At 39.6% G+C, this 15,228-nt stretch overlaps 1 protein-coding gene across 2 annotated transcripts in view; it reads left to right on the forward strand.

Annotated features, from left to right (window-relative positions):
* LOC143961249 (A.superbus venom factor 1-like) overlaps positions 1-15,228 on the forward strand; it is a 251,857-nt gene that overhangs the window by 106,046 nt on the left and 130,583 nt on the right. For both annotated transcript variants that reach the window (XM_077470484.1, XM_077470485.1), the window contains exons 21-24: positions 2,326-2,389; positions 3,434-3,523; positions 4,812-5,015; positions 14,062-14,137. In XM_077470484.1, the coding sequence (XP_077326610.1) occupies positions 2,326-2,389; positions 3,434-3,523; positions 4,812-5,015; positions 14,062-14,137 (434 nt within the window). The remainder of the gene's footprint in view (positions 1-2,325; positions 2,390-3,433; positions 3,524-4,811; positions 5,016-14,061; positions 14,138-15,228) is intronic.

Genomic DNA, 15,228 nt, shown 5'->3' on the forward strand with positions numbered 1-15,228 from the left:
ATATAACATTAAAACCGCAAGCAGTTTTAAATGGTGTTATTTCCGTTTAATGTCATTTTGTTCAGGGACTGTTCTAAACACGGGAAACACGTGGCACTTCACAGGCATACTACAGACACCCCCAGGCACCATATTTAAAGGAATATTTCACTTTTTTTTCACTTTAATCGTCATTAAAATCAGTGCTCCCGCCAAAACGGCCATTTTTAAAAGCATTTTAGGCATTGACCCATGTCCCCTGGGGCAGGAGCCAGGTCCCCAAACCCTTTTTAGGACAGTATCTTGCATATTAGCCATTAAAATTAGCACTTTTAATTTCGAACGTTCGAGTCCCATAGACTTCAATGGGGTTCTAAAGTTCGTACGAACTTGGGGTCCGTTCGAAAGTTCTGGTGCGAACCGAACCGGGGGGTGTCCGGCTCATCCCTAGTTGTGTGTTTTGCACTGATCCCCACTTGATTTGGCCAAGTGTGAATGGGGCCTCATTATTTCTACCAGTAAAGAGTTTAATCTTTTGTGAGGTTAAAGAGCTACTGCAATTGTCTTTATTTAACCAAATGTTGAAAATAATTGTCTGCCTGAAACATGCCATTTTTATTGCTTTAACACATCCCTCACTGTCCCTTTGTTCTAGTCTGCCACTTAAAGTAATCCAACGGGAGAATTCTTATGAGTATTTCACATCACATTTTCCATCTTCTTTACATAAAAAGTGTCCTTCTTCACATGATTTCCCCCCACCAGTGCAGAGTGCTTCAGGCCGGGTTCACACATGTGCAGCTGCGGGTTCATGCCTGGGGTCCGGTGCGTGTCTGTTCGCAGGTTCAAGTGTACTTAATCCAAATGCATATATTCCTGCAGCAGTGGCTGTGTAAATAGATGGGTGCTGTAGAGACCAACGGCTGGAACCGTCAAAAGTCAAACTGAAGTCATGTCACGAGCACACCGAGGATCTCCAAAAAATGGGTCCAAACTTTATTGAAGATCACATAGTTACAGCAGTGTAGCAACATTCCGAAGCCTCAAAGGACCCCTTTATCATCACATGTCTGATGAAGGGGTCCTTTGAGGATCTGAAACGTTGCTACACTGCTGTAACTATGTGATCTTCAATAAAGCTTTGGACCCAACTTTTGGACATCCTCTGTGTGCTGGTGACATTTCTTCTGTTCATCGGTTCAGGTGCGATTCAGGTCTGAATTTTTGCGTGAATTCTCACCTGAACCAGACCCAAACACACACCAGATCCTTTTTCAATAGGGACCGTGGCCGCCCCGGACATATTTGAAGCGACTCCATTGAAAGTCAGTCACACTTGCCTGTCATGCAAATTTGATGCTCGGTAATACGCATCCAAATCCCATATGTGTGAACCCAGTCTCAAAGGGTTGCTGGAAGACTGTGCCCCATAATCAACTCAATACTGAAACCCAATTCCTCAAGTCAGTCAAGGCCAGGGTTGTCAACTGTCAGTAAATTGACAAACAGTTTGTAAAATCCGTAATTTTTGCATCTGTCAATGGGTGTCTGTTACGGACATGCAGACTGCATGTCCGTAACGGACATTCACGGACAGATGCAAAAATTATAGTTTTACAAACTGTTCATAAATTTACTGACAGTTGGCAACCCTGGCCTTGACTGACTTGAGGAATTGGGTTTCATGTGTGGTAACATAAGTCACTAGAAGGCCTGGGCCTCTTGACAACATACAACCACACTCCTCAATTAGGCAGATTGTATGGTCTAGGTCCTGATTTGTATGTTGACACCCACCTAGGTATTTCCAGGTTCCAGGTTACCTGACCCAGGGTTCCTAATGCAATTTGAAAGTTTTTGGAGGAGAGTGGGTGTGCAAACCTACTGAAACAAAGACACGGTGCACGACTTCTGGAATAACTGGACTTCTGGAGCAAATTCAAGGTGCATGAACAGTTGGGGCAGGGTACAAGACTTCTGGGTTAGAGTTGCAGGATTTCTGGAGCTCTTCAAAGAGCTGAACATATAGAGCAGTTTTAAGTGCAATATCTCAGAAACAGAAATTGGATGCAGGGTCTTTGGAGCAGAGTCAGGTAGTGGAAAAGCTTTGAAGATTAGTCTGGGTCCCCACTTGGCTGAATGATCCAAAGGATAAATGGTACTACTTGGGAAGACATGGGAATGATTTTTTGCCAAGAAGGAAGGCTCTGTAATAGCTTTAAACATGGATTGGCAGCATTCAGGGCAGACGCTCAAACAGGAGCAGGTGCAAAATGAAAATCACTGCACAACTTTAGGAGGGCTCTTCCCACAATTGCTTCTCACAGTTACTTTTATTTATTTCAGCCAAAAGGACACTTGATGAACACTACACAATCAATTGTACTTGAGCCATCTGTGAAAGGAAAAGGTTTGTATGTCATATATTAAATACAGCTCTTTAAAAAACGTTGATTTCATTTTGGCATTATTGCTGCAGTCTGCAAGGGAGGGGCATTGACAAAAAATCTTTTTATCAGAGTCTTCATGGGATAAATAAAAAGCCAAAAATTAACTTCACCCACTGGTATCTACCCAAAACCAAAATAGCATGACGTTAAACCATTCTTGTGCTTTGCTCACAATGGGCAATACAACAGGTCTGCTTTATTCCCACCCCTGAGCAGTATATACTCACCTTCTCTTGCTTTCCTCATCACATTGTTAAGATATTGGATGCAATGGAATGGAGGAGCCTGTGAATTAATCCATTTTACAATGCTGATGCTTGATGCTTAACCCTGTGTTTTCACATGGGCCTGGGGAAAGTCCTCATCACATAACCAACATTTGGTGTGAGCTGAAGCCAATCCAGAGTTGCTATTCTTTTTTTCCAGTTGCTAAATTACATGGCAGCAAAGGAAAGTTTGTGCAACTGAAGAGGGCAGAATCCAAGTCAACATGTTACTTTGCCTTGTATAGAGCCCATGCTGACTTCATCACACATCTTTCCCCTACTCCCAGTACATTTGGTAGACTTTGTTACTCTCTCTTCATCTGAGAAGTGTGTGGCCACTGGCCACATGGAGATAAGGGGAGCACTGTACAGCCCCTGATGCCTTTGTCTACTTCTTCAGCAATAACCTCTACTCTTACACACAGTTTGATTGGGAATTGTAATGTCACTTCTCTAGTAAGTCAATTGGGAAGAAACTCTTGGAAGCCCAGAGACCAGGTATTGATTAACCAAAGTATATGGGTCAGTTCTGGATAGTTCTTTGTATGATTTTACCCATGACTACCGTCCATGCCGTGTGAGGGTATATTGGGTGTAAAGATATTTTGAACATTCTAAGATAATGCATCATTAACATGCATGCAACTTTGGCTTGGTATTGCATTATGTGCTCCATTGTGATGACACAACACATATCTATTTTGTTTTGTAAGACTGAATTGTGGAGTTCTTCTACAGATGGTGTACAGGTTGAAAAAATGACAGTACTGGATTCCGTGGATGACTTTGACCATAAAGCAAACACTTACACAACTTTCATAATGCAAGGTAAGCAATAAATAAACAAAAGAAAAAGCTTTGCACATAAATGGAGTGATGTGTATCAATAGGGTAAAACACCTAGAAATAATTAATTACCATGATAGTGTCAAAACCCTCAATAAAATTAATCAGACATTACATAATTTATATGGGCAAAGTATAAATTGATACCAAATATTAATAAAAATAAATAAATAACAAAATATTCCAGTGATGAAAGAAGTCCAGTGAAGTGAAAATAGTCCGGTGAAAAATGTATATATAATTATATAATACAAATTCATAAAAATGAATAAATAATTATAAATGTTAAATAGATAAATAACTAAATAAATAAATCTTCCGTGCAGACAGAAAACACCAATGATCGTGACTGCCACCACACTAAATATATGCTTACCAAAAGGCAAGCCATTTCATGCCAATAATAAACCTCCGCATCACCTCCTCAAACCATGGTCACCATTGGTTCTCTTAATTAATAGGACAGGCCGGGACCATCAACCTCAGCAGGTGAAGCAAGTAGGCAATACTCAAGGTCCCAGAGAAATGGAAAGAAGACTCACCATAGCATAATTCCATATAGCAAATGTTTAATACAAATAAAGAATTACACTTACATACAAAGCAGTAAAAAAGACCATAAAAATTGCCGGCCAGCATGCAATCGTCAGCCCACCCCTACGCTGTATCTTGATGATGTCAGCACGTCTGCCTCTGGACGTTACCTTTGTTACACTCTCCAGATGTTCCATTTGTCCACACTCATACTGTGATATATCCTGTACTTCCAGGTATGGGGTAGCATGTAACCTTCTTCCTTTCAGATGCAGTGCTCAGGACTAATTGACCAATCATCATGGCTGATCACTGTTACTTGGGGGTAGGAAGAAGGTTATTAGCCTTGTGTGAGCTCTATCTCTGAAAGAGACAAAGCATATGCAGAGTTTAAAGAGATTTGAGGGAATATAGGGGAAGTAAGTATCTGTGGGAAATGGAAGGGGGGGGGGGAATATCAAGAGAACCTGTCAATTTGCTCTTTTATAGTCAAGTTAAAATACTCTTTACAATATTATGAAGTGTGCTTACGAAACACGTGCAGCGGCTTCTCTTTGAATTCCCAAGATTGAGAAGACTTGAAGGCCAAGCCCTGATAGTATGTTAAATCATTCATAATATGCTGTGTGAAATACTAAAAAACATAAATTGTCAGACATGTTAAAATTATTGTGTGTATGTGGTATATTCAGTATATATGTATTTTACATGTATTTATGTTTTATTGATGATCCAGCTCAACCCTTAATTGACATGGTGAAGACAGGTATAGATGGAGCCCACTTGGATCACCTGATCAAAGAGGTGAAAGGAAATGGAGAAAGCAACATCGTGGCTCTGACTGCCCCTGTGATGGCAATTTTTTATTTGGACACTACACACCAGTGGGGCAAATTACAATTGAACCGCAGGAATGAAGCCATCCAGCATATACTATCTGGTGAGAGTCTGGGTGTTGTAGTGTGAACCCAAATATTGGAATAGTTCCTTCATTTTGTCTACAGATAGGTTTTCCTCTATTCACTGAATTTAAAACCTATTCATCCACAGCAGGCTTTGGCCTATGAAAACCCTAAAGGTCTACTCGTGCCATGGAAGTGTTTATCATTTTATATTACTTGCACAGTATAATGCTTGAATGAACAGAATCCAACCTCCCACCAGACATTTAAAACTTTACTTTCTTTGTTTGAAAACTTGTTTTTGAAAGTTTATTAACCAAATTAATAAAAAGAAAGCCTATCACTAGTAGCCAAATTCCATCACCGTTTTAGGGTAGCGGCCGGATCTCTACATTTTTCAAAGGCATCCTTGTTCACAATCATGTGCCTGGCTCTTTGATCATCTCTATCACTAGTAGCGTAAACTGGCTGCTACTGTATATCTGAGATATGTATTATGCATATATGGACTTGGCTGCTAGAAACAAGCATTGCCACAAGGGACCAGGTCACTTGCTAGTAGTATAAAAATATCAAAAAATATACAGCGCTGTGTTATAAAATAAAGTATATAAAGCAGCTAGCACAGCCGAAGACAAACAGCAAAATAAACCCAAAAAGAAAAATGCATTGCTTATATAAACAAATTAGGAAGTGGTGGTATTAAATGTGACCAATACTCCGCAAAATAAGTACAAACATGTGAATAATGTCCAGCAAATGAAAATAATAAAAATATTATGTGACAGGGAAAAAAGAAAATTGAATCGAAAAAAGTCCTGGCATCAGTAAACGTTGTCAGTATGTTGAAACCTCAGACGCATCAATGGAACAGATGACATCAAATAGAAATAAAATAAAAAAAATTAAAAGAGAGAGAGTCTTGTGAGAAGAACCGCCACCAATTGAATGAAGGCTTACCAGAAGCAGTAGACTAAGGCCGCGTACACACGGGCGGATTATCCGCCCAACTAAGTTCGGCAGACAATCCGACAGACAGTCCGTCCAACTTTTGAATGAACGGACTTGACCACACACATGAACGAACAGTCCGCTGAAAACTTGCGCGATGACGTGTACAGCATGTACGACGGGACTAGAAATTCGACGTCCAATACACTGCAATGCAACCTTCGCCGTCGAAATCCTTTCTGAGCATGCGCCATACTTGCCTACTCACGAGCGGACTGTCCGCTGAAACCAAGTTTGGACGGACAAAATTACAGAAATTCCGTAAGACTTTGTTCGTCAGACAGTCCGCTGAAAAAGTCCGCTGAAGCCCACACACAAGCGGATTGTCCGCTGAAACACGGTTCAGCGGACTAAGTTGGGCGGACAATCCTCTCGTGTGTACGCGGCCTTAAATCGGCTTATACCACTTAAGTTAACCAGGCTTTAAATGTTACTGGTCAGCAGTAGGTTCACAATAAACATGCGGATGAGGTTCAAATGGAGGGAAGGAGGGACAGAGGGTCTGCTAGTAGTAAAGTAGTAAAGGAATGTGGGTGAGTATCGGATGGTGGGTGCGTTGCATGGGCAAGTTGACCGTGTCTTTTTAAATAATGATAACCATTTGGTTATTGTGGTATTCAGAAATCTGCCTGAGCTATGCTGAAAATTAGCCAAACTGCATTGCCAGTCAGAAATTGATAATTTTAATGCATTCCTTTTAAACTTAAAAATTGCTATTAAAATGTAAAATATTCCTGGCGATATGGATGGCAGTAGGAGCGCAGGGAGCATATACTGGCCGGATAAGAGCACAGTAATCAGAGAGACAGGAAATGCAAAGGCATTGTTTAAGTAAGAAGTTCATGGTAGGAGCAAGGAGTTCAAGGTTCACTAGAAACAAGATAACAAGTAAGATTGTCCAAGGGATCAACAGAGCTCCTGGGTTTAGATCTGGGTCCTGACATTAACCATACAAAGGTACAAAAAATTAGTGGAAGGTGGGTCTTTACCCATGCTTTTCTGCATGAGTGCCAATTTCAAAATAAAATGTTTCAATGTAAAAATTTTTGAATAGCATAAAATCCAAGAGCCTACAGAAACTGCTGAACAGCATTACATAACCTCAGGTAAATAGTCACTTCACTCAGAATTTGCATCTATGTTTTTGTAGTTGCTGGAATCTTAAGGACTCCGGTAATGAGTTCTGTGTTTGAGTTCTAAGGTCTGCCCTTCTGCTGTGAACATTATTCCAAAATTACACTTTTTTGATGGATTTTTAGTATCTTAACCTCCCTGGCGGTATGATTCAGTCTGGAATTAGGTGCTGAAAGTGGTACAATTATTTTGCATGGAAATCTGGCTTTTATTTTGTAGTCCTGTAATTCTTAGGAATAACGCTCTTAAATCTGTTCAAACCAGAGTCTAGCAGACATCCCGGGTATGATAAAGTTTATAATATAATAAAGAATAATAACATTTATTCAATAATGTAATAAAATCCTAAAATACTGAAAAATTTACACTTTTTGGTTGCTATGGACAATCTCCAAATTCCAGGCAGTAAAAAACAGTATTTATAATATAAAAGTACATGCAGGGCATTGCACAAACCACTAGGGACAAAGGGGGTGTGTATTTTTTAATACAGCACTGTAATCTGTAAGATTACAGTGCTGTGTGTGTTTAGTGTGTTTTAACTTTTTTGAATTTGCCGCCGTTCTCCGCTCCCGTGCGCCATAACGTCACAGGGAACAGAGCTCAGCGGCATTTGGCACTGTGAATCGAGCGCAGGACGGCTCGATCGCACAGCGCGGCGGACATCGCTGGATCCAGGGGACAAGGTGAGTAACGATCCCTGTGTCCTCCCCTGCATCGAGCGAAGCCATCCCGAGTCTGGCTCAGGGTTACCGCTCCTATCAGTATATTTCTATCCCGAGCCAGACTCGGGATTACCGCTAGGGGGGTTAATGGGTATGGTCTCTTATTGGAGGCTGCAAGCAAGTAAGGGAGAGACATAAGCGGCATTACTTGAAAAATATAAATATAAACTAAATATACAAACTCACGCTGATGGTATAAAAAAGTTAAATCAATAATGTGAGAACAATTGCAACTGCTATACACAAAGTGCTAATCACTTGAAAACCATAAGACATATAAATACAGCGCTCGCAAACATACTAAATGGAAGTAAAAAAATATATATGTGAAAAAAAATTATATATAAGATGAACCAACACAAAGTCCAAAACAAATCACTGAAGGTGCTCCAATCAAAAGTGAATGAATAGAAACTTCAGGTGCACAACACCTCCTTAAAGCGGAGGTCCACCCTAAAGTGGACCTTCCGCTCATTGGAATCCCCCCCCTCCGGCACCACAATTGGCACCTTTCAGGGGGAGGGGGGTGCAGGTACCTGTACAGTACAGGTATCTGCACCCACTTCCGGGATAGCTCTCTGCGGAAAGGGGCGTACATCTACGCCCCTTTCCGAAAGTCCCCCGCTGCCTGCTGGGAAACACACAGATCCCAGAGGCAGCGGGTCCATCCTTATTGCGCAGCGCGACTCGCGCATGCGCAGTAGGGATACGGGAAATGAAGCTGAAAGGCTCCACTTCCTGATTCCCATACCCAAGATGGCGGCGGCAGCACCCGAGAGATGATCGAGAGATCGGCTTCGGGTGCCGACATCGCGGGCGCGCTGGGCGGGTAAGTGTCCTTATTTTAAGCTGCTGTATTTGTAGCTGCTGGCTTTTAAAAAAAAAAATGGCGGAACTCCTGGCGGACTCCCGCTTTAAGAGTCCCCACTCACCAGATCCACCTGACCCCCAGCTTTTCAGTTAAGGCTTGGTATGGATGTCTTTAGGATGGTGTGGAAAGCCAGGTCAGCAGATCCAGGGTTTCTCAATGAAGAGTTTGAGCCAAATAGACACGTACCCAGAAGTAAAAAAGGGGGAACTTATAGTGAAGTACCATCAAAAAATTGTTTTATTTAAACAAAGGATGGGTACTTACAAAACAAAGGGATTAAACAAGCATTAAGCATGGAACAGATCGTAAGAAACCATCGTTAGTAGCGTGTATTCCAAATGTGCGTTCCAAACGACCGGAACTGACGTCAGTATTCCCGGAAACAGCATCAACGTTTCGCCCTCCCACAGGGCATCATCAAGGACCTAGTTTCCGGTAGGCTGAGCCAGCTTAAATAAAGGGCGGAGGAGTAAAAGCCCCTCCATATACCCAATCAACATGAGCACAACGGCCATATTGTTGGTTGGATAAAAAATGTCGCTCCTAAGGATTAAAAAATGTCCATAGGAGAGACAAAACACCATGTTTCTGCTTTGATCACATCAAACAATTTCCAAGGAAACCATGAACGTAAATTCCGGTTTACTATTGAAACTAATAATAAATACATAAAAAATAAAATAAAATAGAATAAAAATAAATGAAAATAAAAATAGATATGAGGACAAAAAAAAGCAATAATAATAATACAAATACAATGAAAGCGATATAAATAATGTATATTATAAAATATTTAAAATATAAAAAATTGGACAGGAAACAATTCAGATATAATTCGATGTTCATCCCCAGGGGCTCATAGTTTTGAGATGATGGATCCACTGGGTCTCATTACGAGAGATGGCTCGCTTGAGATTACCACCTCTCCAATGTCCCTCCACTCTATCAATACCACAGAAGGTGAGACCACTAGGGTCCCTTCCATGGAAAAGTCTAAAGTGGTTGGACAAACTATGGTGCTTATAACTCTTTCTAATCCTATTCACATGTTCTCTTAATCTCACTCCCAGTTCCCTAGTGGTCCTACCCACGTATTGCAGCCCACATAGACAGGACAGGAGGTAGGTGACATGGGTGGTGTCACACGTGATGAATTTGTTGTTTTTAAAAGACTCCCCATGGAACGGGCTGTGAATTTGGTGGTTTTCCTGAACCTGTGTTTAGATGTTCTACAAAGGACACATCTCCCACGGCTGAAGAAACCAACCTGATCCAAGAAAGTACACAACTTCTTTGGAGGGTCCACAACATTATGTGCCAGGTTGAGCCTTAAGGTAGGAGGTTTGGTATAAATAAACTGGAGTTTGCTAGGTAGCATCTTAGATAAATCATTATCTTTGAGCAGGAGATGCCAATATTATCGAATGATACGTTCTACTTGTCTATGTTGGCGGGTATAACCAGTCATGAAAGCAATCCCAAAATCTCTCTTATTAACCTCCTTTGTTTTAAAAAGATAATCTTGGTTCAAACTTCTAACTGTTGATAAAGTTTTATTCAATGCATGTGGGGTATAGCCCTTTTCGACAAATCTATCAAAAAGAACCTTAGCCTGTAGGTCAAAATCTTCAATTCTAGCACAATTGTGCCTAACTCTTATGAATTGACTCTTAGGGATAGTACTAAGCCATCGAGGATGATGGCAACTCCCCAGAGAAATGTAACCATTTCTATCCAACTCCTTAAAAAAGTTTTTGTGAACAGTTGATGGTTATCTTTGAAAACTACTAGATCTAGAAAATTGATGCTCTGATAGTCGGAGACTGCTGAGAAGGATATTCCATATGTGTTCTCACCAATTTTCGACAAAAATTGTGAAAATGACTCTTTTGATCCGGCCCAAATGACAATAATGTCATCAATGTAGCGCTTATAGCGCTTAAGCTAGGGTATATTACAGCTAAAGATGGCATCCTTTTCCCAATAACTCATGAAGAGGTTGGCCACTGACGGGGCATACTTAGCCCCCATGGCCACTCCCCTCTTTTGCCTGAAAAACTGCTTATCATGCCAAAAAAAGTTGTGACTCATGGCCAAATCGAGGACATGGACAAGAAAATCTTTTTGTTTGTTTTTCATTTTTGTCTTGTTCAGAGCCAAAACCACAGCTTTTATAGCATGTTTTTGCTGAATATTGGTATACAAAGAATTAACATCAATACTGACCAAAAGATGGCCCTCGTCAACCTCTACATGCTGTAATAGCTCCATAAGATTTCTACTATCTTTAAGGTAAGCTGGACAACTCTGTGCCAGCGGCTGGAGAAAAAAATCCAGATATTTAACAACTCTGGCAAAGAGTCTACCCCACTAACAATGGGTCTACCTGGTGATTTGACAGGATTCTTATTGATTTTTAGGTAATTGGTAGATAACTGGTACCTGTGGAGCATCCGGCACCAGATATCTGGCCTCCTTCTTGGTAACAAAACCTTCATCCTGAGCACTTTTAACCAGACGTTTCAGCTTAGCTTTAAACTTGTTGTTTGGGTTGCCCCCAATTTGTAGGCTTGTGCAATTCGTTTCATAACGAATCGAAATTCGGCCGAATTTTGCATCTTAATAAAAAATAACGAATAACAACGAATACGAAAGAAATATAACCAATGAATTCGAATAAATTCGACTTGATTCGGTAATTCTTTAAAGATCTAATGAAACAAAAGGTCAGCTCAAAGTAAATCTTATAGTCCAATCAGCTAATTAATTTTGTGCCGGAGGATGGATTACTGGCAAAGTGCATTCCTGAGAACTGAGTTAGAAGGGTGTTGTATTGTATTTGAGATGAGGAGAAGAGACGTTGTCATTGTGTGTGTTAAAAGATTCAATAAACAAACGACTTTCCAAACTACGAATCATTATCACGAATGTCTATACATACATAAATAGCGAATTTCAACGAATACGAACAAATGAATTAGACACTCTACGAATAATAACAAATTATCCGAAAACGTATTAATGTAACATAACGAATATAACAGAACGAAATGATGTATTTTACGAATGACAACGAATCGAAACCAAATGAAATTTTCCGTTGTGCACAAGTCTACCAATTTGTCATAAGTCTCAGCATCATGAACTAGTTCTGTTAGGTAGTCAGATTTGTTGAGAATAACAAGGCCCCATTCCTTATCTGCACTCCTAATGACAATCTGTTTATTTTTCTCCAGTAGTTTAATACCCCTTTCAATGTCAGTTTTTCGCCTACCAGGTTTAATAGATAAATCCTCTAAATCATGTTGTACCAATGATTTAAATATCTCCAAAAAATGGCTATTGGGATTTCTGGGATTGAAAACTGAGTTATTCCTCAAATTTGTGTTGCTATAATCTGATGCTTCCTTTCCTATATGTGGTGTAACTTTACTAAAATGTTTCTTGATATTTAGTTTCCTCATGAATTTCTGAAAATCAATAAAAATATCAAATTTGTTAAGATCCTTATCAGAGGCAAATTTAAGACCCAACTCTAAAACTTTCAACTCATCCAAAGTAAAATTGGCACCACTTAAATTAAAAATGCCCTGCCTTAGGTCTTTCTCTTTCTTTTTGGTTTTGCCTCCTCTACAACCTCTCCATGTCTTACACTTGGTTCCCCTCCTTGGGGTCTGGGGGTGCCACTGGATACCAAGGTTTCCACTCCCCTCCTCCATTCGCCTGGGTATATTGGCCCCTCCCCCTCCCTATGGGCTGTGTGGATCCTCTCTCCCTGCCTGGTGGTCTACCATACCCCCGTTTCTTAAAATCCCCCATAAGATTGGCACTGCAGTGTCATCTTTGGGGTCTAGGAGGTGGACCACCTCTAGATTGAGGCGGAGTCCAATTAGGACTGTTCCAACCTCGATTGCCACCATAATATTGTTGGTCATAAGTATCAGAAACATGATACTTTTCCTGTTGTAGGGAACCATAACGGTTAAATGTGGGTACACTATACATATTATAATCAACCAGGGGTCTAGTATCAATAATACCCTGTTGGTCCTGTTGAGTTGGCCCATTGTAAAGAGTATAAGGTGTTACAGGGACAGTAACCATGTCAACCATTGAAGCCAAAGATGTGTCTTCTTCCGTAAAATCGGCCTCCTGCCTTTTGTAATCCTTATTAGCTTTATAGTCATTAGTGTCTGTAACATATTTTTTAATCTTTTTCTTCTGGGTTTCTTTGTCAACTTTAACTACAAAGTCCTGTAGATTTTTCATCTTTTCTTTAAATTCTGCTGACTCTTCAAATGGTATAAGTTTGGCCTTAACAGCATTAATATTGGCCTCTAGGTTTTTTAACTTCCTGTCTTTACGTGAAATCAACAGTTCTAGTAGTTTCTTTTCAGCAAGATTGAAAAAAGAAAACCATTCGTCTTCCAATTCCTTTCCAATCATATCATCATTGGGAGCTAAGTCCCATCTGAGTCTTCTGGGGGTGATGCCATCCTTGACATATTGAGTCAGGGTAAAGACATCCCACCAGGTCCTAATTTGCTTCTCTAAAGCATTTTTAAGAACCTTGAAGTCATGACTAAGATCAGAGCTGACATTGGGGAATGAAAAAAATTCATCCGCATTATTAACTCTATTAGTGACAAAATTACAAATATCCATCGCTGCTGAGTGCACTCAAAACAAGAGAGATAAACTTGAAAAAAATATATAAACTAAATATACAAACTCACACTGATGGTATAAAAAAGTAAAATCAATAATGTGCTTGCAAACATACTAAATGGAAGGAAAAAAAAAAATATATGTGAAATAAATTATATATAAGATGAACCAACACAAAGTCCAAAACAAATCACTGAAGGTGTGGCATTACTGTAATCTGAAGATGTAAAGAACTGATCTGTATCCTTGGTTAGAGGATATGTAAGCCACATGGCTCAAGTTAATAAGAGACTTAAGGACCACGACTATAGTCTGAAGATGTGAAATGGAATTAAAAAAAAAAGCAATGTTTCTGAATTTCTGTATGAGCTGAATGAATCTTAGTATAAAATTAAAAGCAAACTAGTGTCCTCGAATAGTACTGTACTTATATTCTGTCATAACTTCAACCTGATGGTGACCCAACTCAATTGACAGTGCTTAAAATTAAAATGGCTCTTTTAAATGGGCTGATCCTAGAATTGTGTTAATATGCTACCATGCATCAGCTTCACAATCCATCACTATTCCTATAGCAGTGAGGGTTGCTTTAGGAGTAGTGATGGATTGTTAATGAACTGAAAACTGCATATGTCGCTGTACCAAAATATATGGGTTTTGCTTTCCTCTTTAAAGGTATAACTAATCAGCTAACATTCCAGAAATCAGACTTCTCCTATGGACAAACGATTACCTCTCCTGGAAGCATATGGTATGTTATTTACTCACCTCTTGAACTATTATTGTGTAGGCACGTTGGTACTTTTACATTGTATTTTTTCTCATAAGTACAGCATGGGATAACGCACCATGATCTATATTAGTTTGAGGATAGGTAGAATCAAGGAGCGTTATGACCACATACTGTACTTCAGAAGCAATTCCTATTGACCTATATCCTTCTAAATTACCATGGTGTTTGTATTATCATTTATGTTACAGTCACCAAGATTATTAAAACAAATCACCCAAAAGTTTGATTTTCCTTGGATGTTAAATCCGCAAAATATTCCTATAACTTTTAGCACACTAAATTTTTTGCTAATTTTTTTTTTGACCAGTTAAAATAAAAGGGACATCTAACTGGTGTCAGCTTGTTTAAGATGCGTTTCCTTTGTTAAAATATGAAAAAAAAAAAAGATAAGTGTTTTATTCCTTTGAAATAAAAAAAATTCTGCCCTAGTTTCCTTTCCACATTGACTTCTTAAATACTTTAAAGGTGGCAGAAGTTCTGAAATCAAGACCTTTTGGAACTGCTGCTCCAGAATCCCATGACGATCAATTACATGATTTTGGCTAAAGCTAAGTCTAATCTTACTATTAAATATAAGGGGAAAAATTCCAGGTGTTGGGTAACATAACACACCATGCAACCATACAGAAGTAAATGTATCTCCAAGCTAATGCTTATATTTTGTGACGTAAAGAACCAGTGAGTAAAGAACTGTGAGAACCAGTCAGGAACAGGATTTCCAAAAATCTGGACTCTTATGGTAGTTTAGGCTGACTTTTCAGGGATGGGTTTATGGGTAGTTGTTTACTCGTATTCTCTCCCTGTTGGCACGTTTGGATTTTTGCATAGCCAACATACTGTAGGCCATGACCAAGGCTGTTAGTCTTGTTAGGGCATTAGCAGCAGAATTTGCAGTGAGATAAATCTGACCCTGCCTTTCAAAGCAGAAATGTCAGGCTGTAAGGCCTTGGGTTAATAATTGACTATCTATCTATCTATCTATCTATCTATCTATCTATCTATCTATCTATCTATCTATCTATCTATCTATCTATTTTGATAATTGACCT

This window comes from Lithobates pipiens, unplaced genomic scaffold (assembly GCF_037356315.1).
Source record: "Lithobates pipiens isolate NorthernLeopardFrog02 unplaced genomic scaffold, aLitPip1_a1.2 Scaffold_8, whole genome shotgun sequence".
NCBI classification, from domain to species: domain Eukaryota; kingdom Metazoa; phylum Chordata; class Amphibia; order Anura; family Ranidae; genus Lithobates; species Lithobates pipiens.